At 40.6% G+C, this 27,451-nt stretch overlaps 1 protein-coding gene across 1 annotated transcript; it reads right to left on the reverse strand.

The window, feature by feature from the left end:
• Positions 1-4,330: 4,330 nt before the first annotated feature.
• dpysl5a (dihydropyrimidinase like 5a) lies at positions 4,331-25,728 on the reverse strand. The gene is made up of 13 exons (XM_017477192.3): positions 25,573-25,728; positions 21,851-22,119; positions 15,506-15,664; positions 15,042-15,221; positions 14,879-14,947; positions 13,499-13,543; positions 10,225-10,300; positions 9,925-10,081; positions 8,342-8,483; positions 7,327-7,469; positions 6,884-7,091; positions 5,908-6,076; positions 4,331-4,552 (listed from the first exon to the last, which is right to left on the reverse strand). The coding sequence occupies exons 2-13, from the start codon at positions 22,109-22,111 to the stop codon at positions 4,467-4,469; spliced, it is 1,695 nt and encodes a 564-aa protein (XP_017332681.1). The 5' UTR covers positions 22,112-22,119; positions 25,573-25,728; the 3' UTR covers positions 4,331-4,466.
• Positions 25,729-27,451: the final 1,723 nt, after the last annotated feature.

A 27,451-nucleotide genomic window follows, 5' to 3' on the forward strand; every position in this document is an offset into this window, starting at 1 on the left:
GGAGATTGATTTGGTGTGTTTATTATTAGTATTATTATTATTATTGATATTAGTATTATTATTATCATTATTGTTGTTGTTGTTATTATGTTGTTATTATTATTGATAATAATATATTGTTGTTGTTGTTGTTGTTCTTGTGGGGGCACAGTGGCTTAGTGGTTAGAACATTTGTCTCACATCTCCGGGGTTGGGCACTCTGCCCTGTGTGCGCGGAGTTTGCATGTTCTTCCCGTGCTTCGGGGGTTTCCTCTGGGTATTCCGGTTTCCTCTGGGTACTCCGGTTTCCTCCCTCATTCTAAAGACTTGCATTGTAGGCTGATTGGCATTTCCAAATTGTCCGTAGTGTGTGAATGGATGTGTAATGTGTGTGATTTTGCCCTGAGATGGGTTGACACTCCGTCCAGAGTGTCCCCAGCTTCACACTCAACATGATCCTGTGTAGGATAAGCGGTACGGAAAATGGATGGATAATATGTTGTTGGTGGTGGTAGTATTATTATAGCCTGAACTGTAATTTTGTGGATTGAGTAAAAAAAAAAAAAAAAGTAAGATTTTTTTTATATACAGCAGTGCTATTGAATTCTTGATTCTGATTGGCCAGACAGTGTCGATTCATTTTCTAATACATTATATTTTCTATAGTAACAACTTAAACAAGAGGGGTAAAACTGCAACTTAGTTTTCTGATGCAGTAAAGTTTTTAGAATGAAGGCGTTTTCCAGTTTCTCAATAATATGACAAGCTGCATTTTTTTTCTATTATTTTCAAGAGAAAGAGAAAAGAGGAGGTGGTGAATGGGATGACTGTTTATAGCTGTTATCAACCATAACTAACGTAGGAGCTTGTTTTGCACATAAATATAGACTGAGCATTGACAAAGTGCTGTGGAGAAATCAATCACTTCAGTACATGGTGTTATTGGAAAATAATTAGCTTTGGGATCACATCACACCATCATTGATGATTTTCCTATAGCAGCACACCCTGTTTGGTTTTATTCCTTATATAGCGAATGTCCTAGATCTGGCCCCTTCTTGCCAGTACTTTTATACATTAAATGGAGAAAATGGGGGTAGTGGTAGCTCAGTACAAAAGAGATTTGACTTCTGAACAGAGTTCAAGTCCCACTTGAGCAAATCCCACTTGAGCAAATTCCACTTGGGCACTTGAGCAAGACCCTTAACTCGCAATTGCTCAGTTGTAATAAAAAAAAAAATTATAGAGAGATAAATGTAAGGGCCAAATGTCATACACGTAAATGATTTCTGCAGCTTGAAAGGGGACAAACTAAATACATTAATTCAACAATATGTTGAAGAAAATTTCTCAGACAGTGAGGGAATCTGTACCAAGTTTACCCTGTGTCAAGGCTGAATGCAAAGTTCCATCCATTTTCAACACCGCTTATCCATTAGGTCGCTTGGAACCTGGAGCCCATCCCAGGGAGCATCAGGCACAAGGCAGGGTACACCCTGGACGGGGTGCCAATCCATCGCACGACACAATCACATACACATTCACACACCCATGCATACACTACGGACACTTTGATCATGCCAATCAGCCTAACCTGGACTGGGAACAAGGACATGCATGCTAGAGGTTGGAATGTCTGTATGTTTAATTTGTAAGTAAAGTGATGCAGTGGTCAAAGAATATAATTTCAAATAGTTTCTTTGTTTTTGGTCTTTTTTTTTTAACCAACAAATGTAATAACTATATTAGCTATAGTTAAAATGTTACATTACTGTCACATGTCAACAAGGCACTTGTGGTAGAACTATGACATAACGACTTCTACCCCATATGTAGCCTACTATGTCCTTGTCTAGTAAGGAGACAATTGGGGCTCTTTTGTGTCCCAAAATTCTTCAAGCCTCTAACAACAATCCAATTATACTGTAACCATTTGCAGTACCTGTGTATGTTATTACTGTTATTACTATCGTATATTTTGCGTGCAGCTTGTCACAAGTGTGCCAGTAGGCATCACTTCCCCCGCTGTGCCATTTAAATGTATAATGCTTCTTTTAATAGATCGTTCCACATCCCCAGCATTTCTACACAATTTCTTGTAATGCATTGAGTGTTTATTGTCCATTTAGTTTGTTTGGTGCTGTTCGTTGCTCACTCCTAACAAGAAGGCTTATAGACATAAATTAAAAATAATTCTGAGCTTTTCAGTTCCATTCAAGTCATATGCTTAATATAGTTCAATTATACCAGCATTGTTTAGCCCACTAATTAGCACTCTAACATAGGGTAATCTGCATGTCACTGGGTGCACTGCATTATGGGAAATCTGTATGTCATTTGGTCTCATTGCGATGCATTGTGGGATTGTGCATGTGTATGTCATTACAATAATATTACATACTGTAATAATGCATCAATGTGTAGGTTCAACCTGCTTCAATGTTGTAACTCAGTCTTACGCTCAAAAGTACCGTACAAGGTTGGACAGAGTTTATTTGAACTTTTGAGAGGAACAGAACACATACACTTCTAGTGCATACATACATGGTATATATTAAGAAAAGACGGTTGAGAAACATCGAGAGAAATGTTGAGTTCCAAAAGGAAACAAAAACATCCATACATGAATATTCAGCACCAATAGAGAAATCCTAGTGTATCTGTTGGACGGTTTCACTATGACATCTTTACTGTGGTTACTCTGTTACAAATGTTTTCTACAGTGGGGTCTCCCAACGCGGCCGTACTACTGAGGGGAGCAGTAACAGAATCGGTAAAAGACACTCTAGCAATAAATCTCCTTTTAATCTAGCACATCAGTACGTTTGTGAGCCATTTTCAGGGGTTATTCAGTCAATTTAAGTGTTTGAGTTTCGAAGCATTCACAGATGTTACAGATGTAAGACACAATACCAAATCATAATAAACCATCACTTGTTAAGAAGTAGTTTTTTCGGAGGTTAATCTCTTAAAGCCTACATCCATTCTCAAAATAATAAAAAATGTGTTCAGTTTAACACAGACATTTGTTTCGCAGTATCACTGGTGTGACTGCATGTGACTGCGAAGTCAAAAAGGCAATCCCGGGCAATTACATAAATTTGATGCGTCAGATTTCACTGAGAAAATCATTCCTGATATGTGACACTGTAAACATGGCATTCGTGATTGGTTCACATTTATTGGAAATACATTTACTATGTTACTTGACCAAAAACAAAGAATCTAAGAATGAATAGCTATTGATAACACTTGGCAACACAACACTAGTCTACCGCACAGGGATACGCCACCGTTGCCACTCACCATGTCATGTAGGGGAAATCAAATGCTGAACTAATAGGAAAATCAACCAATACAAACATACACAGTCTGGCTAAAATCATAACTGTGGCATTAAATAGATTTGATCAAACGTTTTAACTTGCTTTTTGAATCGTCCACGAGTCAACAGTCACGTGAAAGAAAAAAATAATTAAATATACACACTGAAAATACAAAAGCGATACTGAGGCTACAGTATACCGTAGAAGTATCTTTTTTTTTCTTTTAATGTGTTGTTTGATTACCACAACAGATGTACAGTTTAACAAATGGAGAGGCAGGGTTGTACTGTACATAAGTGCAATTCCAAAGATAAAAACACTGAGGTAAACACATAGTCATGTGCCCAAATAATTAAAAAAATGTGGCAAAATATATAATAATACATTGTCCCACATCCATTAGCTGCGATATTGTAATGTTTGTTAAATTATCTGCCAAATTTATACATGTTTTAAAGGGATATTCCAGCGTTTTTACAACCTAATCAATCATCGGTAGGTGAACAGTGTACGAGCGAGTGATGATACAGTCAGCGTTTCACTGTATTGAGGAAACAACAGAGAAACGTTTCACAAAACAAACGTCTAAAGGCAGTTGGTGGAGTATCAGTAAAGGTTTATGCTAAACGTTTCTTTTTTGCTCTTTTCTCAGTACAGGGAAATGTGACAACATTCTTGTCCATGGAAATAACATAACAGCAAACTTGTGTGGTGGATAGAGATCAGGTTGAAAAAAAACTCCTAAGTATCCCTTTAACTGTTGCAAATCACAGTGCACTGTTCTGAATATAGTGATGTAAAGTGAAGTAGACAGAATCACAGGAGAACTTGCTTGCACTTTTACCAAATGAACTATATGACACCAAGATAGATCAATGCTAGTGTAATTCATCAATACCCACATCTCTCACACAGGATCTACAAACCACACAGATACCTTGTTTTGCATTTCTCCTCCAAAAATACAACCCCCCCCCCCCCACCACCACCACCACCACCACCACCTTTTTTTTTATTTTCTCCCCTTGAAATCATTAACATGGACATTTAATTATGCTAGTAACAAAGTGACAAAGGTTAAATAAATTTTGGTCGATGTGAAATTATCAGATAATATTATTAGGTGTTTAGTTTCCCCGTTTAGTTATTCAGCAGCTGATGTTACCATATGCCACTGGATCTACCACCAGGAGGAGCCAGAATCCTTTGGGAAGATCTCTTTGGAAGGTCATCATCAATCTGGACACCTGGCAAAACACAAAGCTCCTGTAAGATGCATGAATGGGATGTGTTTCTGTGACGTACCATTCACTAGCACGGCGTTGCTGAATCTGAATGCTCGGAGGGTGTTGTTTATTTTGTGATAGCAGCAGCTCTGACAGTAGCACCGACTACAAGGAAAATAAATGGGCTTGTGGTAATATATTATTGTTTCTGTAGTAATAACTCATTCACAGGGACTTGCATGGTGGGCGTGCTACATAAGGCTAAGGCTAAAATCTTTATTCTAATATTCTGAGATACTGGATTTTTGATTTCCATGAGCTGTAAACTGTAATCATCGAGATTAAATGATGAATATAGAATATATAAATGAATATGAATGACATGAATATAGAATATATGAAAGTCCTACTTTTTGAATTAAATTACGGGAAAAAATGAACTTTTCCACGATATTCCCATTTTTTGAGATGTACCTGTAGTGTCCCCGTCACTATACTGGGGCATTAGGAGCCACACACAGACCACATAGTGGGCGCCCCCTGCTGGCCTCACTAATACCACTTCCAGCAGCAACCTTAGTATTCCCCAGGAGGTCTCCCAGCCAGGTACTAGCCAGGCTCAAGCCAGCTTAACTATAAAGGGAAACCAGGGGAGAACTGCAGGGCAATATGGCTCTGGCCAAGCTATATACAAAGAATAATGTACAATCGTTGATATGATCAAGCTGATGTTTATTTAATAATTATAGAATGTGTATTTGTTTTTTGGGTAACAACAAAAAGCTTTTTTTTTTTTCTCTTCATTTTGTCTACATTTTAACTTCAACAGAGAGAAAATAAGAGGCTGGTGAGGGAAAGACAGTTTATAACTGCCGTAAAGCAAGTCATAACAGTAACTACGAAGTTGTCTCATGGACATTCGAGAACATTAAATGTAACTATAAACAATTAAAGAAGAATTTAATAGGGTTATAAGAGGAATAATACACTGCTGTTATTTAAACAATATCGCACATGCAAGAGTGCTGTTATACTGAATATCGACATGGCTGTGATTTGGCCGCAGGCAGGAGCCCACAGGGTAAGCGCAGCGGAAAATAACAGCCGTGTCGATGTAAACGTTTTCAGAAAATGTTGTTTTCAGATCTGTCCGGATTAATGTGGACTAAGCCGTAATATGTTACTTCTAACATGTAACTTTTGTTGAAAAAGTTTGTAAATCTAAAAAAATCATTTTCACTGAACCGCTTAAGCACGTCATAAAATAAACATCTAAGACAAAACTTGTATAAATAAATGAGGGTGAAAAAGACAAGTGCACAGTACTGTATATGTAGAAATGTGTAGAAACGTGCTGTGAAAGCAGGCTGTAATACCGGATAAGCTGAAACTGGACTCATGCAGGTCTCTCATTCCTCCGTGACGAGTGCAGGGTCGTGGGGTCATGTCCCCAGATGAAGGGGCCGCCTCCTTCTTCCCTGTATTCTGCACTGCAGCCACATCACCTGTGTAGGGAGCACGGTCCACTCCTTTCAGAGCCTGGCACTAAAGGGGGTAAAGGGAGCACACAAGTCTACCATGTTAATGCTCTGTTTACTTCCAGTAGCACACACACTTCCAGTAGCGCACACACACGCGCGCGGCTCGATAATTTGACAAACACAATTAAATCCTTTTATGACTGAATTAAACTTAGTTGGCCTTTTTTAAACCTTTTATTCAATATATTACTTAGCTTATATGATTTCATCATTTAACATTAATGTTGCAGCTCTTAAAAATGATTAGATGTGAATTAAGACACTTAATATTTATGGTGGTCCATCCTTTCAGTTTCTGTACCGCTTATCCTACACAGGGTCGTGGGGAGCCTGGAGTCTATCCCAGGGAACGGGGCACAAGGCGGGGGACAGCCCTGGATGGGGTGCCAACCCATTGCAGGGCACAATCTTACACACACTCACACACTACAGATAATTCTGGAAACTCAAGTCAGCCTATATCACATGTTTTTTGACTGGGGGAGGAAACCGGAGTACACGGAGGAAATCCTTGGAGCACGGGGAAAACATGCAAACTCAAGGCAGAGGAAGGATTCAAACCCTCAACCCTGGAGGTGCGAGGCAAACGTGCTAACCACTAAAGCCATGAGAAGCCACCCATTTTTAAGGAGGCATGGTATAGATTGTAAAGGAAAAATAACAATAAATAAAAACTTTAACATTTATTCTATTATTTATATTACTCACTTCTACTTCACACAATAAAGCATAGAGTCTTTCTGATTTTAAGGACAAGCAGATGATTCATGAAACAGAATTATGAACCCCAGTGAACTGAATGACGGCATACCTTGTCCCTCTGCACCATCTTCTTGTAGAGAAAGTCTGGGAAGGTTCGGAGTGGGTAGAACTTTCCGGAACCCTCAGCACAGGTGAAGATGCCGTTTTCATAGACAACACGGCCACGGCTAATGGTGACCAATGGCACGCCGTGACAGCGCAGACCTTCATACAGATTCACATCTCCTCCCTGCCACTGCGTGGTAACAGAGATGGTTCTGCCCAAAGACAACAGACAGCACGAGTCATCACAGATCTTCATTTTATGGAACATAAAGTTGACAACAGACACTCAGGAGGTGCTACCATTTTCAAATCTAAATTCATCAAGCTAGCAATAGCTCAAAATCTAGCAACTCTACCTTGGCCCGAACAGCTTGGTTAAGCTTGAGCTTGACCAGTTTGATCCAAACACTGATCTACAATCACTGAGCTGGCCCTTATTTCTTATACCTGGTTGCATCAGGGTCCCAGACCACCACATCAGCATCGGCTCCTGGGATGATCCTGCCTTTCCTGGGGTACAGGTTGTAGATCTTTGCAGCGTTAGAACTTGTGACAGCAACAAACCGATTTTCATCCATCTTTCCTCCAACCTGGTAAGGAAAATATGTTTCTCTTTGATGGTTTTCTCTTTATTAGTCTTCTGTTTGATGCTATCAGTGTTTATGGGATGTTCTTGGGATGCCATAGCTCAAACTGAGCCATTTCAATATCTTCATGACTTGCACTTGCACCATGAACCATTTTAACAACATATACACCACACTAATGCCTTATTATTGACCACAAAACCACTACATAACTAGCAATGCTTTCAAGGGTTATTCGAAGGTTATATAAATATTACTGCTTACACAGCACTGCTGAAGTCTCGATTCTGATTGGTCAGAAGGTGTTTCTGACTATAAGGTGAATCACAGATATACTGATACACTCATTCCAATATTCAAACACATTATCATGTCTATAGTAACTGCTAGCTTACTGGGATTTGTGTAGCGGATGCTCATAATTTAAGCCTATGCATAACAAAGAAGAGCATGTCATCGTTGCTATGGTGAAGCTTTTTTGTTAGAACGTTTATTCAACATTTTACAGAAAGAGATTCCAGGGTCTGTGCTATGTATCAGAGGTAAAGCTGTTCCTTTAAGTTCTTCTATCACCCTACCGCTTAGTGATTTATCCTGGTTTACACGAGCTGCATGTTTTTTGTCTTATTAACTTCAAGACAGAGAAAAAAAAGAAAGGTTGGTGATAACATAAACGATAACAGGATCTTGTTTCACAGACTTTTCACAACATTAACTATAAATGGATAAAAAGTACGATCTGTTATTTTTAATGAATAACAATTGTAAATATGATGCACAAAGCCTTGTCACGTTTTATCCCTTACTTAATGCAGTAATAAAAATGGTGTGCATTACAAATTCTTATTCCTTTAGGTTAATCGAGTCAAACCTACCACTCCTTTCTCCCAGATGACACTCATGCGGTCCTGCACACCGGGCACTCCATGAGGGATCTTAGTGAAGTCGTCTTTGCCCATGGCCTTCTGCTTGGTGGTGAAGGGCCGGTGGTCTGACGTCACCACATTCAGAGTGTCACTACAGCAGCAGAAACAGATGTGTGTCACATTCTGAAGTTAGGTCCTATGTACAGGTTGAAGCGGAAGCTTTTCTGTGTGTATGTTTCTACAACTTGATTGGAGTCCACCTGTGGTAAATTCAGTTGATTGGACATGATTTGGAAAGGCACACACCTGTCTATATAAGGTTCCACAGTTAACAATGGATGTCAGAGCACAAACCAAGCCATGAAGTCCAAGGAATTGTCTGTAGACCTCCGAGACAGGATTGTTTTGAGGCACAGATTTGGGGAAGGGTACAGAAACATTTCTGCAGCACTGAAGGTCCCAATGAACACAGTGGCCTCCATCATCCATCAATGGAAGAAGTTTGGAACCACCAGGACTCTTCCTAGAGCTGGCCACCCGGCCAAACTGAGCAATCAGGGGAGAAGGGCCTTAGTCAGGGAGGTGACCAAAAACCAGATGGTCACTCTCACAGAGCTCCAGCGTGTCTCTGTGGAGAGAGGAGAACCTTCCAGAAGAACAACCATCTCTGCAGAACTCCATCAATCAGGTTTGTATGGTAGAGTGGCCTGACGGAAGCCATTCCTCAGTAAAGGCACATGACAGCCCACCTGGAGTTTGCCAAAAGGCAAACTCAGACCATGATGAAACAAAGATTGAACTCTTTGGCCTGAATGGCAAGCATCATGTCTGGAGGAAACCAGGCACCACTCATCACCTGGCCAATACCATCTTTACAGTGAAGCATGGTGGTGGAAGCATCATGCTGTGGAGATGTTTTTCAGTGGCAGGAACTGGGAGACTAGTCAGGATCGAGGGAAAGATGAATGCAGCAATGTACAGAGACATCCTTGATGAAAACCTGCTCCAGAGCGCTCTGGACCTCAGACTGAGGCGAAGGTTCATCTTCCAACAGGACAACGAACCTAAGCACACAGCCAAGATAACAAAGGAGTGGCTACAGGACAACTCTGTGAATGTCCTTGAGTGGCCCAGCCAGAGCCCCGAACGTCTCTGGAGAGATCTGAAAATGGCTGTGCACCGACACTCCCCATCCAACTTGATGGAGTTGGAGAGGTCCTGCAAAGAAGAATGGGAGAAACTGCCCAAAAATAGGTGTGCCAAGCTTGTAGCATCATACTCAAAAAGACTTGAGGCTGTAACTGGTGCCAAAGGTGCTTCAACAAAGTATTGAGCAAAGGCTGTGAATACTTATGTACATGTGCTTTTTTGTTTTTTATTTTTAATAAATTTGCAAAGATATCAAACAAACTTCTTTCACATTGTCATTATGGGGTATTGTTTGTAGAATTTTGAGGAAAATAATTAATTTAATCCATTTTGAAATAAGGTTGTAACATAACAAAATGTGGAAAAATTGAAGCACTGTGAATACTTTCCGGATGCACTGTAGTCACATTCTGAGATTATGTACAGCATGAGATGAAACCTACCTTCCCAGCAGGCTGAGCAGGAAGTTCGGTGTGTTGGGGTCCAGCCTCAAGGGAGGCACAGTGACATAGGCAGCAGCATGGACCCAGTCCTGGTGGTAGTACTGCAGCCCGTTTATAACAGCATGGGCAGTGGTGGTCTCCCCATGCACCACTTTACCTACATACACACCAACAATGCATTAGCTAGCTTAGCATAGTGAATGTTGACAATGTGATGTATAACAGCTAGTGTTCAAGGAAGCCTCAAGGGACAAACACTGCACAAGGTGTAATTGGATACAGACAAAGCTGTGCCCTTACCGTGCATCTTCCCAGAGGCCAGAACATCTCCTGCTGACATACTGGCTACATTAACCAGGTATATAGGACAGTGAGCCTGAAGAGAATGATAATATTGGAAAAACAAAAATAACCTATCATATTTGAAGGTAATATTTCATAATATCAATTCTAGTTGACAATGATTTCCTCTATCATGACTGTAGGTGCGTCTCAATCAGGTCGTGAATCAATATATTGTGTACAAGAGTTTGGTCACTGGTAAAGACCCTGGCTCACACATTGGGACACTGATGACTCAATTTCCAGCAACATGACTAGATACTCACGTTGTAAAACGCCACCAGCGGCATTTGTCAACAGCAGGCAAGACTGATATCTTTCTGTCATATAAATTTCTTAGCTTAATCACACTCGATTCTGTCATTTGGATTTTTTCAAATCATTAAACGCTTAAAAGTCGTTAGTCATAAATAAAACGTCAAATAAAGTACAAAAATTTGCCAGAGCCTATTATCCTGCAGTTTTCGTATTGAACCTAAGCAAGGTTGAGCATGGCCAGTACCTGGATGGAAGACCTCCTGGGGAAAACTAAGGTTGCTGCTGGAAGTGGTATTAGTAAGAACAGCAGGGGGCGCTCACCATGTGGTCTGTGTGTGTCCTAATGCCCCAGTGTAGTGACGGGGATACTATACTGTAAAAACAGCACCGTCTTTCAGCTGAAACATTAAACTGAGGTCCTGACTGTCTGTGGTCATTAAAAATCCCAGGACAATTCTTGCAAAAAGTAGGTGTATAACCCCGTGTCCTGCTGAAATTCCCCCATTGGCCCCGATCTATCATGGCCCCCTAATCCCCTAATAATCCCCATCCCTGAATTGGGTACATCACTCTCCTCTCCTGTGGTGGGCATCCTGGCGCACTATGGCTGCCGTCGCATCAGCCAGGTGGATGCTACACACTAGTCGTGGTTGAGGAGATCCGCCCCCCCATACTATGTACAGTGTTTTGAATATCTAGAAAAGCGCTACATAAATGTAACTGTAAATAAGATTTAGAGCTACAATAACGATAACAAGCCACTTTCATTTACAGATGAAGTTTGCTGAGAGTTCGTCTGGCTTTTTTCTTTTTTTTTTTTCGAGCTGAGAGACTTAAAAAAAAACATGACATCATTTCCAGTGAGGGAACACAGTGAGCATCGATGCTCCCTGGTTTTTGCGGTGCATTAAGGGATTTTTTAGGGAGCCAACGTTCCAGTGAACTGGAAAGAATTTGCAACAGTCCTTAAAATGGCCGACTCCCTGATCAGTGCCCTGACTACTGAATTAGAGCGAGCTGATTGAGACACACAGTGTTTTACTGTGATTCTAAACAAGTGCTAACACCAAGATGCTACGACTTGTAAGGTACTGGGACCCATATTTAAAATTCTACTTCCTTATGTTCTGGACTGCCAGGGCTGTTTCCTTCAGAACTGGTGGAGTGTTTCTGTGACTATGTCATGTTCATTATGTTTCTCTTCCTTGTCTTGCTGAGCTAGACATGAAGGATGCTGAATATATCACACTAATCCTTTGTTTTTTGATAATAAGCTTAATCACCTAAACATGGATGTTTAGTCGATGATCTGCATCATCACACACCTTCGGTGATGCTATTTCTATTATTTGACTTATTACTATACTCATCATGTGTCATGGCAGACGCATGGCCTAGTCTTGTGCAGCAGTGTGTGGCATTTCAGAAATTAATCATCTATCATGGGGTACTTTCACCCAGACTTTCCACAATATACCAATTTCATTCACAAGAGCTCATGCACTTTCAAGAGCACACTGAAGCGGAAATCTGATAAAAGGGCACTAGTACTAGACCTCACTAGTGGTACTGGGTAATGAAGCTGTGTGAAGCCTGAATATAAAAGAACAGACACATTGGTTTGCAAAGCTTGTGATGTAACCTTCTCTCCACCATGTTTATCTCTACACCAACTCTATTCACCTGTAATATCACCAAGGATGCACCAGTATAGAGTACGGGGCTGTCTTTTTAAGAAAAAAAAATGTATTCTACACATTTCCCAGAACATACCAATCTCATTTATATTTAATGTGGACACAAGACATTTAAGTGCACACAGATCCCTGAGGAGCTACCTTTGAAAGATTTAAAAGTCTGAGTCTGCACTCCATTATCCACGCCACAATGTGTTTTGAACATTACCTGAAAAACCTTTACGTGCACCTCGACCAAGATAGTCCATATAAAACAGCAGTCAACTGCTTTACTACTGACATTTCCAAATCTACAATTGCTTTTATTTTAATCAAAAATAGTCCCAGTGACCGGTCTTTGTAGCATCACCCCTAGTGACTCCTAGTAACACACACACACAAAAAAAAATCCTGAAAAACCTAGATTTTAATGGAAATAAATGTAATTAAATTGAGTTTCAATTAAATCCATACCTTAAGAGAGAGTTCTCGAAAAGGTACAACATTATTTATCAACAAGATATTAATCTGCAGTAGTATTATTGAAATAGACAATAGTGCAACAGTTTCCTAATCAAATGACCTTTCCTACAGTATATTATACTGTAGATAGTATTTAAGTAGTGATCTTATATTAGCCTTAATATGGCTGATAATGCTAAGCTGCCGTGGGCCCAAAAAGCAAAAGGTGCATGCATTTTATTTGTAGATGCAGATGATCTGAAATGAAGGACTGCAAACATGAAAAACAATAATTTTCATATTTCAAGCAGAATAAAATGCTAATCCAGCACTGTAAAAAAAAAAAAAAAAAAAACCATTGATAACTTGCAATTGATATAAATGTTTGCACATGCACTGTATTCACTGGGAAGTGCTGGAAAATTTAATGTAGAAAAAAGGCTCCAGGTTCACAGTGAACTGCAGCCGATTTTAAAAATAGCCCAATTGCCTGGCAACACTGAACAAGTTGTTGGCACTGTTTGAAGCAGGACAGTAGAGGAAACAGTGTCCTAAATGTTCTCATTACGACTTAAGATATTTGTAAAGCGGTTAGGTGTAGGGATGGGGTTAGTGCTTGTAGCTCTTCTTACTGCTTCATTTGTATGAAATTGAACAAAATCCAACCTCATCACACTTGGTTTGAAACTTGAAACCTATCAGCTTGTCACGAGACCGGTCGAGTGCAAATGGGTCTAATTAACTTCAGGACAAGAGGAAAGTCAATTTGATCAAACTACAATAAAAAGTACACGATAAAGCATGTGACATTAACATTGTACTGTACTGTTACTCACTCTGTTGGCGATGGTGATCGCTCGGTGCACTGCCTCTGCCTCCAGCTGTAACCAGAAGATTACCCACAGTCAGTGAGACATTTGAACATCACTGCTGTAACCTAATGAGCTACACATGCAGCACCCTACATCCACACCAACAAGCGACAAGTCGGTCGTGTCACGTCTAGTGTGTCCACTGTGGGTGTGTAGTGACCGCTAGCTTTGTTACTTGTGGCCTAGTGATCCGATGGCGAACTGAATTAGCTGTATATAGCTTCTAAAAGTTCAACTAGTTAAACACTAATTAAATAATACAATAAGAAGTGTAAAAATTGCCTGTTTGATTTACATGTTGCATGCTAGGTTTTGTACTTATTAGCAGATTAGAAAAACAAGCGAACAGTATTAGCTACTTGAGATCATAAGGTTACATATGCCTTGCAAAATGTTAACAATAATAAAAAATATATAATAATAATTATAATAGAGATCATAAAAATTGCATTTTGTCTTTTTATTTAGTTCTGCACTGAATAAGATATTTCACATAACAGATATTTACATCTAGTCCAAAAGACACAATAATAACTGAATTTACACAAATGAACCAGTTCAAAAGTTTACATATGCTTGATTCTTAATACTGTGTGTCGTTACCTGGATGATCACAGACTGTTTTTATGTTTTGTGATAGTTGTTCATGAGTCCCTTGTTTGTCCTGAGCAGTTAAACTGCCCACTGTTCATCAGAAAAATCCTCCAGGTCCTGCACATTCTTTACTTTTCCAGCATCTTCTGTATATTTGACCCCTTTCCAACAGCGGCTATATGATGTAGAGGTCCATCTTTTCACACTGAGGAAGACTGAGGGACTCGTACACAACATTCACTGATGCTCAAGAAGGTAACACACTAAATTAAGGGGATGTAAACTTTTGAACTTTTGCACCAACAATCTCTGTTACCTCCTTCCAAGCTATAATGTCTCTACGCACGTTGAGCGGTCGTATATGACACGAAAAAATAAAACCATAGTTGTGGTTTTTTTCCATTTTTGAACATCAAACAGTAAAATGGGAACTAAATTCCCAGGGTAGTCGAGGATAGAAGTAATGTTGGACCACCGCACCATAGGACTGGTCCAAGGAATTATTCAAGCTAATTGGTTGGATTTTTTTTTTTGCTTTATGGTGATACCGAATTTGCATAGAATTTAGAAAAGCTCAGGTGAAATATCACACTGTTGCTACGTCGCTAAAATCACAGCTCTGTGTCACGCATGTACATGGAAAATAAATGGCCGGCTGTCGCTCGCTCACATGAATAAATAATCAGTATATCAATCAGAGTTACAAATACTTTGACATAAAACTGGGATTCAACCAATCCGAAGTCACACCTCTTCAGGCCTGCTGATCTCAATGCCTTCTGGTCCACTGATGCCCAGATCCAACGCTTCTTTGGCACCCTTGCAAGAAAACCAACAAAGTCTGTGAAGTTACCAGGACAGGTGAAAATAACAGAAGAATGTTGTAATGAGACTGATAATACACTTTCCCAACCTCGGCCACCAGCTCCCCGTTCTCAGCATGTACACGGCCTACGGCTCCGATGTCCTTACAGTGCTGCAGGGCCTGGAACAGCTCGCTGTCCCTCAGCATGTACACGTCCTTGTAAGCCATGTACATCTGGAAGGAATTCACTCCTTTTTCTCTCACCAGTGTCTCCATCTGAGCCCTCACCTGGTTATAATTAGTTATCAAATGCATTACTGATATAATGATATTGTTGGTTAAAACACGCAAATCACAATTTCCACATTAAGCTCTCTAGTACAGTGTGCTTATATATGTTAAAAACATGTCTATTATATGGTCGAATACTGCCAATGGTTTTCATACAATAAAACCAAAAACTTTTCAAATACACAGTTTAAAATAAAGACACTACTGCAGGATGGTGATGTCACAGTATGTAATGACTGCAGAGTTGATCTGTCTGTGTGTATTTCAGAGAAAATGCATACTTTGGGACTCCACCAAGTCACAGCAACATGAAGAGCATAGTCACAGCAGGTCTTGGCATCAGCGTGAGATCGACACTTTTCATAGGCATCCAGCAAGGATTCGTTCTTCTCGGGCAACACATGACCCAACACCATTGTCGTGCCTCCAGCCAGAGCAGCCTGGAAACGAAAACGCATTGGTCTTTATTAATCAAAGTCAAATCTGATCGTGCACGATCTCCCCGTGTCTGTGTGGGTTTCCTCCGGGTTCTCCGGCTTCCTCCTACCGATGTAACTACAGTAAATTAATCGATATCATCTTTATGATTCACACTCACATCTCTTTGGAATGTGTGTAGATTTGAGTGTAATATTTTCACAACCTGAAAAAAAAATAACTTGCTTTTCAGTTTACCGCCCGAAATCAATGTCATTCTTTCATCATTTATTTGGAGAACCTGGAAGAAAACCGTACAAACATCAGGAGATCGTGCAAAAGACAGCAACCTGAGCTTGGGATCAAACCAGGGATGCTGGCATTTTCTGATTTATCAACTGCATTTCAATCTCCACCCATCTTGTTGCTGTATGACAAGCTTCATGAACCAGACACAGGGTTATTCACATGTCATTAAGGGCATCTGAATCTACGCTTGATTCTACACAACTATAATAAATAAGGGACACGTTTTATACGATATACACAATAGATCTGATTTTCACACTAAAAGGTCATTTTTAAAACATGATTACAATTATGCAAATGACAGAAACCATTAACTGAGGCAGCAACAACGACAAGAACTAACGGCACTGATGAATACATTATAAACCCAATTCCTTTTAGCCCCATTATTGAGCAAAACACTTGCTTTTTGTGACAGTGGGAGAAAACTGGAGACGCCAGAGGAAACCCACGTGAGGAGAACATGCCCTACATAGACAGCCAAGCTCAGAATCGAACCCAAAACCCTGGACCCTATCTATCATCCTATCACCCTACAATAAAGGTCAAGTATGGCAATACTTGAGTATTAGTCAAAGTAAAGAGAAGGTGAAGTGAAAAATGTGTTGAGACATATAGTCATTATAATACAACAAAAATACAATTTCACACTACAAAATCACTCGGATAATGCTCCCAAAACACAGCGAGTACATTCAGAACAGCTCTCGGGACGGCCCCTAAATGCAAAAGCAGGTTAATTGTCCAGAGGAAAGTGCATGCAGAATTTTAAGGCTAGTTCTGTGCCTTTTTTAAAGATTACTGGAAAACCTAATATGGCTATAGTACTGCACTGATTTCAATTTGTGACTTGACCCAGAGTGTGGATGTGGCACAGGACACAGGCCTGTACCACAGTGAACAGTCTGATTGGCCAACACTTTTCACTTCTCTTTTGCATAAAGTTGAGAGCTACATATTTTTCAGCTTGAAACTTTGTTCTCACTTTCATTGCCTGCTTTAAGCCGCTATCAGTCCCTCAATCTTATGCACACAAAAAAACAAGAACAGAGAGGCAATATTTACATGTACAGTATCTCACAAAAGTGAGTAACCTCCTCACAGTTTTTGTAAATATTTGATTATATCTTTTCATGTGACAACACTGAAGAAATGACACTTTCCTACAATGTAAAGTAGTGAGTGTACAGCTTGTGTAACAGTGTAAATTTGCTGTCCACTCAAAATAACTCGACACACAGCCATTAATGTTAACAAAAGTGAGTACACCCCTAAGTGAAAATGTCCAAATTGGGCCCAATTAGCTATTTTCCCTCCCCGGTGTCATGTGACTTGTTAGTGTTACAAGGTCTCAGGTGTGTCTGGGGAGCAGGTGTGTTAAATTTGGTGTCATCGCTCTCACACTCCCTCATACTGGTCACTGGAAGTTCAACATGGCACCTCATGGCAAAGAACTCTCTGAAAAACAAAGAACTCTCTGAAAAAAAGAACTGTTGCTCTACAAAGATGGCCTAGGCTATAAGAAGATTGCCAAGGCCCTGACACTGAGCTGCAGCATGGTGGCCAAGACCATACAGCAATTTAACAGGACAGGTTCCACTCAGAACAGGCCTCGCCATGGTCGACCAAATAAGTTGAGTGAACGTGCTCAGTGTCATATCCAGAGGTTGTGTTTGGGAAATATACGTATGAGTGCTACCAGCATTGCTGCAGAGGTTGTAGGGGTGGGGGGGTCAGCCTGTCAGTCCTCAGACCATATGCCGCACACTGCATCAAATTGGTCTGCATGGCTGTCGTCCCAGAAGGAAGCCTCTTCTAAAGATGATGCACAAGAAAGCCCGCAAACAGTTTGCTGAAGACAAGCAGACTAAGGACATGGATTACTAGAACCATGTCCTGTGGTCTGATGAGACCAAGATAAACTTATTTGGTTCAGATGGTGTGTGTGGCGGCAAGTGCGGAGTGAGGCACCTGCCGCCACACAAGACAAGTGTGTCTTGCCTACAGTCGAGCATGGTGGTGGGAGTGTCATGGTCTGTGGTTGCATGAGTGCTGCCGGCACTGGGGAGCTACAGTTCATTGAGGGAACCATGAATGCCAACATGTACTGTGACCTACTGAAGCAGTGCATGATCTGGGCCGCAGGGCAGTATTCCAGCATGATAACGACCCCAAACACACCTCCAAGATGACCACTGCCTTGCTAAAGAAGCTGAGGGTGAAGGTGATGGACTGGCCAAGCATGTCTCCAGACCTAAACCCTATTGAGCATCTGTGGGGCATCGTCAAACGGAAGGTGGAGGAGCACAAGATCTCTAACATCCACCAGCTCCGTGATGTCATCATGGAGGAGTGGAAGAGGACTCCAGTGGCAACCTGTATAGCTCTGGTGATCTCCATGACCAAGAGGGGTAAGGCAGTGCTGGAAAATAATGGTGGCCACACAAAATATTGACACATTGGGCCCAATTTGGACATTTTCACATAGGGGTGTACTCACTTTTGTTGCCAGCTGTTTAGACATTAATGGCTGTGTGTTGTTATTTTGAGGGGACAGCAACTTTACACTGTTACACAAGCTGTGCACTCACTACTTTACATTGTAGCAAAGTGTCATTTCTTCAGTGTTGTCACATGAAAAGATTTTTACATTTTGGCCCTACAGTGCGATACATACACTCACCAGTCGCTTTACTATGAACATCTGTTCACCTGCTCCTTCATTCCATTAGCCAGTCCAATCATGTGGCAGCAACACGATGCATAAAGTCTTCGGTAAACGTTCACATCAAATACGAGAATATCAAACAGTAACTCGCCAAAACTGGACAGTTGAAGATGTTGAAAAACCATCACCTGGTCTTTTTCCAATCTTCAGCTGTACAGTTTCAGTTAACTTATGCCTGTTGTTGCTGCGGATTCCTGTTCGTGGCTGACAGGAGTGGAACTCGATGTGGTGTTCTGCTGTAACCCATCCACCTCAAGACTCAACGTGTTGTGTGTTCTCTGACGTTCTTCTGCTCACCACACTTTTAAATAGTGGTTATCTGATTTACCGTAGACTTCCTGTCAGCTCAAGCCAGTCTGGCCATTCTCCTCTGACTTTTCTCATCACAAGGTGTTTCTGTCCACAGAACTGCAGCTTACTGGATGTTTTTGTTTAAGGAGACCATTTTTATTTTACAACTCACATATACACATATACAGTGTACCAATGCTGTTACTTATAGTCTAATTAACACTTAAATCAGTAAAAAAAAAAAAAGTCAAATGTTTATTTGTTTGATCAGCTGCGTAGTGGTTAGGACGTTTGCCTAACACCTCCGGGGTTGGGGGTGCGAGTCCCGGCTCTGCCCTGTGTGCGTGGAGCTTGCATGTTCTCCCCGTGCTTTAAGGGGTTTCCTCCGGGTACTCCAGTTTCCTCCCCCTTTCCCTTTCCAAGAACAAATTGTCCATAGTGTGTGAATGTGTGTGCAATTTGTTGGCACCCCCAGCCCTAGGATAGGCTCCAGGTTCCCCCGTGACCCTGTGTAGGATAAGCAGTATGGAAAACGGATAGATAGATGGTATTGGTGCTGTTCAGTAAAGCAAAAAGTCAAGCAAAGAGCCTCACACATGGGTCAGGCTAGTTATTAAAAAGTGGAGTCATCAGTTACTTCTTCTATATGATGTGCGAGTATTCGAAAAAGAAATGGCTAAAAATACTAAAAATCACGAATGAACATCGCAAGTGTCTTCTTACTCATCTTACATCTTACAGTGATTAATAAACCATACAGTAGTGACTGCACTATTTTCTGAATCCATGCTCGGTTTATTAGCGTGAACAGTAATGGTATGAAAAATAAGACAAACGAGCTTTGCCATAATTCTTTGTTGCGTGAGGGTCTTCTTCCGTCTGTCAGTTGGCACAGGGGAATGGACTAGTGTCCTCTGAAAGGGGCGTGGAATTGAGCACCATTGTCTCTCTGTACAATGGTGCGAGTGAAAGGCTTTTGCAGCAGTCTTTGCAGCAGCTCCCGCTGTATCTATGGTAACAGAATCTGATCTGCATTTGTGTCTGTGCTTGGCCAAGATCATGGCAGTGATGTGGACTGGGTGGGGGGATTACCACTTGCGTCGCCAGTGTCTAACAAGCACAATTCAGATAACAACTGATTCATTTGTCATCTTAAACATGACAGTGTTCTCAGACGTAATTGTGTGTGTGTGAGTGTGTGTGTGTGTGTGTGTGTGTGTGTGCATTTGGATGTGTGTGAATCATCTGTACTCTCGCCTTTCAGTGCTTGACAACCAACCCATGGGATTAGGTTGAACGGGGCAGCCTGCTATGATGTCACACCGAGGAGCTGCAGGCATACCACCACAAATGTGACTTCAAATAGAACCAAGATGTTATTAAAAAAAAAGGGGGGAGAAAAAAAACTGAATGCATTGAATACATTACAGAGTAAAACCCAGACTCTGGTCCTTTTTAAAAATATTTTTCAATCAATAAAATACATTTCATGCCTTTCGTTTTTTCAAGCGTCAGCTTCTTGCTATAATCCTCCCAGTAATTTGAGAGCTACAGCCACACCACGCCACTCAGGAATAAAAGCTCACTGGGCTTTTAGAGGAGAAAGACCCAGCAGATGGTGTGCTCCCTGGTGTGAAGGCCAAAAAAAATCCATCCACGTATTACATTGGCCCCAGACATCTACGGATTCATCCGCCAAGACGTCGGATACAGTTTCACAACACAGGCAGTGGTGAGAAATCTGGTTCAATGAACGCAAAGTGAAATAACTGCTTTCCTACTAGGCTAAGGAGAGAGTTTAATAGCAGGCCTGGAACAAAGCAATAACGGTGCATGCCTAGGAATTGAAGATACTTGTACAGGGTGTACAAGCAAGTTATAACAACTTTAATATAAATACAACTGTTATAAACATGAAACTTAACAATAACGTATATAATAATATAATTATAATAATCATCATCATTCATAATAATCCATATCCAGCCTTTCATTCCTTACTATCATAACTATATACATTTCTGTCACTGCACTAATAATAGTTATTAAATAATGTGATGTTTAATAGAGTTTATATTCATATGACATTCCTTATCTTTAATTATTCCAGTCAGAAGGTGTTGATTCATTTTCTAGAAGAACAGCTCTGACAGTATTCCTGAGTGTATGTTAAATGACAGGTTTATAATAACGTGCTCTTTCTTGTATGGTGGACGAGCTTAATAATGCACAGATCAAGATAAGATTAAAGACATTAGGATTGTTAATATGGTGAAGTATTCTGTAGGTTTATTTAACATTTATGGAAGGAGTCTCCAGTGTCAGTACTTCGTAACAGTCTGTTTTGCGACACAGGAGTCTTCAGGAGAGAGGATGGTTCATGTTCCGGTTTCTCAGTAACATTACAAGGCTGGGTTACGGTTTGTTTGGATTGGTTTTTGCTTCGTTTTTTATTATTATTCACGTGAAGAAAAATAGAGAGAGACTAGTGAAGGAATGCCTGTTTACAGCTGCTATAACCTATGTGATGATAAGATTCACTAGCTTGTCTTGCAGGCATTCCACAACATTAAGTGCAACTATAAATGGTTAAAAAGGATGAAGTGTTGTTCATTAATAAAGAGAAAACTGTACACTGTAATCGCTGGTAAATCTTCATGGAATGATGTTTCTATAAAGCTGCTTTGAGATAATGTCCATTGTTAAAATGCTATACAAATAAAATTGAATTGAATTGAATGTGATGTTAGTGCAAAATAATTCCTGCTTTGTGTTGGGCTGCATCACACCACCCTGGTGTTGACCATTTTACTAAACTGGCACTACCCACAGTGTTTTATTCCCCAATTGAACATTTTGACATCAATGCAACACACTGTACCTTGGTGCCACTGTAGAAGTCGTCGGCAGTGGTGGCATTCATGAAGGTCTCCTGCAGGTGAACGCTGGTGTCGATGCCCCCCGGAAGCACCAGCTTGCCTGTGGCATCTATCACCTTGGCACCACCTGGGATCATCAGCTCTTTGCCCACCTGCTGAATGATGCCATTCTCAATGTACACGTCCGCCTCCTGGGTAAAGTCATCATTCACCACTTTGCCTCCCTTTATAAGGATGCGCAACGTCGCAGGACCAGCAGACATGATTCCACCTGTGAGAGAGTGGGAGAGACCAAGTATGTTTATAAATGGATTTAAAAAAAAAAAAAAAAAAAAGTAGGGACATAGTGGCTTAGTGGTTAACATGTTTGCCTTGCACCTCCAGAGTTAGGGGTTCGAATCCCACCTCCGTCCTGCATGCATGGAGTTGCATGTTCTCCCCATGTTTTGGGGGTTTCCTCCAGTTATTCCAGTTTCCTCCCCCAGTCCAAAGACATACACTGTAGTTGATTGGAATTTCCAAATTATCCATCAGTCCCTCCAGGACTTGTGATCTCAGAAATTAATACAAAATTGAGGAAACTCCATTATATTCGTCGGAACTTGCAATTTTTCAAAATTGCCGCAGATTTTCCACGGATTTGGCCCAAGACAGGTCACATGACATCATCACAAAGCACATTCAGCAAAATTACTCAGCGTGCGTCATTTAAAGATCTAATCTAGCAACAAACTCATTGCGAAAGACCGTGCAAAACAATTCTGTGCACTTACAATTTTGCAGATTTAAGTAGTTTTCCACAAAAAATCTCCGCAAACTGCATCGCAAATTTTGAAAAAAAGCTCCAGTCAAATCAAGCTTTTTTGGCCGAAACGATCACAAAAAAAAACTACGTAAAATCCTGCATAGACTGCTCCGTATTGTATAGCACTATCCGGACAGGACTAGTTTTCCAGGGGGACGTTAGAGAAATCTGTGTTTCACAGACGTACTTTGCGATTTTAATCCCGTTCGGATCAGCCGAGTCTTGTTTTTCTCACACAGCCTCTGTAAAAATTCCAGAGCAAATTACCTACTGTTTTTCGGCTAACTCGGTGATCCTCTGAGAAACGTACTCCTGTCCGAATGCGAATGTATGTGATTGCGATAATATTTTTTCACAACGCTTTTCCTTGTGTGTTTTGGCCAACATGAACTACCGTAGAAGCTCTTCCTAATGCACTCGTTTTCTGCTTTCTGTTCAGTTCAGTATGCATGTAGATGTTTTTGCTACACGGTGAAGAAATAAAAAAAAATTATTCAATCAAAAAGAAGAGCCAAATCACGTAAACTGTTAAGACTGGCCACTGTAATATCAGTGTCAGGTGATTACTCAACTTAATTCTGCACTCACTTATATAATTAATTATACAAGTAATCACATCTTTATTTCAGCGGGTGTGTTATAAGCAGACAGTTCCATAAAATCACGTGAAGTTTTTAGTACGTTTTTTAACAACTAATTTGAATAAACTAAAATGAAATCAATAAATGAAGAAATTTGTACTTTTGAAATTTAAAAGTACTTATGCAGTACGCGATGTAAAAGTACCTAAAAGTACGCAATGCACGCATCCAGAGCCATGTGATCTTCTGCGACGCCCAGATGAACAAAATACACACTCCCGCCTCTGTAATAAACACGGGGATGTTAGTCCCACCCGAATCGGTACATGGAATCCCAGACGTCAGGTGATAAGAACTGTAACTCAGACTTCGTTTAGAAAGCTAGTCCGAATAGTGCTTATTTATGTGTGTGTGATTGCGCCCTGTGATGGGTTGAAACGCCGTCAAGGGTATCCCCCACCCTGTGCCCTGAGTTACCTGTGATAGGCTTCAGGCTCCCCACCACCCTGAGAAGGATAAGCGGTATGGAAAATGGATGGATCAGAATGTTTGTGCTTTTGAAACTGATTCTTGCCAGTTTATCTTACGATATGTACCAAATGAGCAAAAGAACTCTAACGACCGTGTAAAATACTTGTAGAAAAGTCAAGAACAAAGTTCACTGAATACTAATAATAGGTTTGGGAGTCAGTTTTCCAAATTCCAGCATTCCTGTGCAGTGAGGCTTGCCTTAGAATAATAAAAGACTCTAGGACTACATAAAATATAAAAGCCAGGTTTTAAGTCCACAGAGCATAATCTCAGTTTGGAGTGGACTTGAAGCACAGCTATAATAATAATAAATAAAAAATCGAATTACTGCGATAGCCACTGACTTGGCCAAGCACTGCAGCAAATCGATAGCGTATCATATAAGCGTGAATATAAATCTGCCGAATTACTACATCTAATGCTCCCATATTGCTAATAATAATAAGCTGATAATAAACAAATCCCATCTCCTGGCAGCGTTGGCCCTTATTAATAAATGGTGATGCAGAGAGTCAGGGCGGTTCTGACCCACATAGTAAAGTGTCAAGTGCAGAGGCGTGGCAAAGAAGACAAACGGAGGAGCTTTTGATTCCATTCGGTTGTGTAAGCCTGGTGCACGCAGGGTGAAGTCATGGAAAGAGGGTACAGTGTAAAACATACACCCCACCCCACCCCCACCGCACCTCCCCCCAGCAACCCTCTCTGCGCCCCTGATTGGGTGGGATGGAAGGTAGCCCGAGGGAGCGGGTGTGGAGATGGGTGTGTCCTCGCGCCTCTGTCTGAACTATATTAAGCAAGCAGCAGCAGTACAGTACACATACTACAGTACGTCCGTGTCCTCTCCGAAGACCTCAGAGACAAATTAGTCACACATTTGTTCTCCGCTACGACTCATGCCGCACGCAGGCAGATTTTTGCCATGACCCATTTCTCTATTCCATACAATACAGAAGGAGTTCTCATCAACACACATGCACTTCATGAGCACCTCACAGCTAGTGGTTTATAGGTTTATAGTGCCGGCCTTCACTAAGTGCAACAATGTGGAAGACAAAATGATTAGACGGATTACACATCAGACTGTGTAATGATCTTGGATGTAATGGTTCTTGACTGATGCATTTCAGTCTTAATTGATGTTTTGTTTGCATTAAAAATGTTCCATTTCCATGATGTGGCAAAGATTTTTTTTTCTCCTCCAGATGGCAGGGAGAATGTGAATGAGCTCTGTGCAGTGTGTGTGTGTGTGTGTGTGTGTAAATGTGAGGCTGCATTCCACATGGGTGTTATGGAACCCATCTCTCACACACAAAGAGAGTGGCCAAGCCCTTCCATTATCAGAGACATAGATGTCAGGATGCTTAACACACACATCCTGCTAAACCAATGAATCTGGATTGTAAAACAACTGTCAGTTAAAACAAGGCGTCCATTTTTATGAGTGATCATTCTGTAAGAGTAGATCAGGACGGCAATATCGACTGTAGCTTCATCAATCATGTTTATTGCTCTGCGGCCGGCTGCTCCTTCCCTGAGCTAAAACTAAACATTTCCGTCCAAACATTTATGATTAACATGTACAACACATCGAGAGTCTAAACCCTGTCACAGCCGGATAGAGGGCGGATCTCCGGGATGGAGACGGATGTGAGTGTAGAAATGAACCAAGCCCAGATGGCAGCCTTTAAGCAGAAAACAGCCTCGAGCCGTGGAACTGTCACTCAGCGCTACCGAGGCAACGCCTTCCCAAACAGCTCCAGAATTCACTGTAAATGTAGGAGCTAAACGTAAACAGTATACAACTTACCTCCTTTGTTATATTCCCAAAAAAGCAGTGTTTCAGTGGTGTGTGACGAGAACGCTGGGTGACACCCGCTGGCAGATGCTCCGGCCGCTCCAGCTTGGAAAACCTTACGTCCGCAGCATCCGCAGAGCGCGAGCCGCTAGCTGACCAATCACAAAGCAGACGTGAGAAGATGGCTGTACCAGCGACCAATCAAAAAGCAGACTGGGAGTGTCCTGTCACTCTGGGTATGTACCATTGTGTGATTTCAAAGGGGGGATGGGTGTTTTAAGACGCGCGTTAAGAGAGCTACTGTCCGGGTTAGCTTTAGCTATAACAACAAGTAAAAATAAATAAATAAATAAATAAATAAATTTAAGAACATGACATTATTAAAATATTAAGGTTGATTTGTTACAGAAATGGCTGATATCAGAATCAAATAGGACACTGAAAGATAAATAACCCAGAACTGAATGTCTCAAAAAGCAGAACAAGAGCTAACGTTGAATTGACACCTGTAGTTACCTCAGCAGCTTGAATCATTTATCTGCATTAATATTTATACAAACCCATATTCAGACGTCACTCCAATTTAATTTTCCGTGCATTTAATAAAAATTGTCCACTTATTTCCAGTGAACACCCTGTTGAAAAGAGGTGGAAAACAATAGAAACCCTCATACAATTTTTAATGGTTTTAATTGGAATTGTATTGGTTTTAATGGAAACTGTAATGGTCACTGTGGGTATCTACTATGAATTTGTTACCTTTTATTGGTGGCATGTTATGTCTAGTGGATAGCATTACCAATAATGGTAATAGTATTGGTTTGTAATGGTATTTGTAGTGGAAACCATTAGAATGTATGTGATGGTTTCTACTATTTGTTTTCCAGCAGGGTAATTATAGAGTGAATATAAATTTAACACACACACAAAAAAAAACAATATGTAAAGAATAAAACACTACCACCCCAAAGTTGATTATTCTCATAATCTACAACACAAACCTGAAGTTTTATTCCTCTTATACCAAAGAGATTTGCCAACGATTACAATTTCGAATGCATTCATGAAAGATATGTCATGCTTTTTAACCACTTATAGTTACATTTTATGTTGTGGAACGTCAGCAAGACTAATTAGTTCCTGTAATCACTGACGTTATATGTAGCAGTCACTCCTTCACCAGTCACTCTGTTTCTTATCTCTTAACAAAAGGAAGCAACTTGCCATGTTAATAAGAAATGTAAAGTGCTCTGTTCCGAAGACTCTCCTGTGACAGAAAACATACTGTTACAAAGCGCTGACATAAGAGACACCTTTCATAAATGCTATATAAAACCTCCTTACAGAAAGCTTTACTATATTAACAATTTTTAAAAAAAAATACGTCTTAAATAATTACGTTTTTGTAATTCATTTATTATTAGTCTTTATTAGTAATTAGTTTGTAGTTGTTGGTATTGAAACAATAATGTATTAAAACAAACAATAATATAAACCTGTGATTTGCCTTGCAGCCAGAACTGTCAGGGCTGCTAACCAATCTGAACTCAACAGGACTAGGTTATTTAATGTACGTTTAATTCATACATTTATATTTTAAAACTCAATCATTTTATTTAACTGGTAAATGGTCTGCACTTATATGGCGCTTTTTTAACCTTAGCAGTTCTACAAAGCACTTTACACTGTCTCTCATTCACCCATTCACACACAAACTCACACACCAATGGTAGCAAAGGCAAGGCGCTAGCTTGCCATCGGGAGAAACTTAGGGTTCAGTGTCTTGCCCAAGGACATTTCGGTATGTGGAGTCATGTGGGCTGGGAATCAAACCGCCAACCCTACGATTAGTGGACAACCAGCACAACCACCTGATCACAGCTGCCCCTAA

Source organism: Ictalurus punctatus, chromosome 9 (assembly GCF_001660625.3).
Source record: "Ictalurus punctatus breed USDA103 chromosome 9, Coco_2.0, whole genome shotgun sequence".
Lineage (NCBI taxonomy): Eukaryota > Metazoa > Chordata > Actinopteri > Siluriformes > Ictaluridae > Ictalurus > Ictalurus punctatus.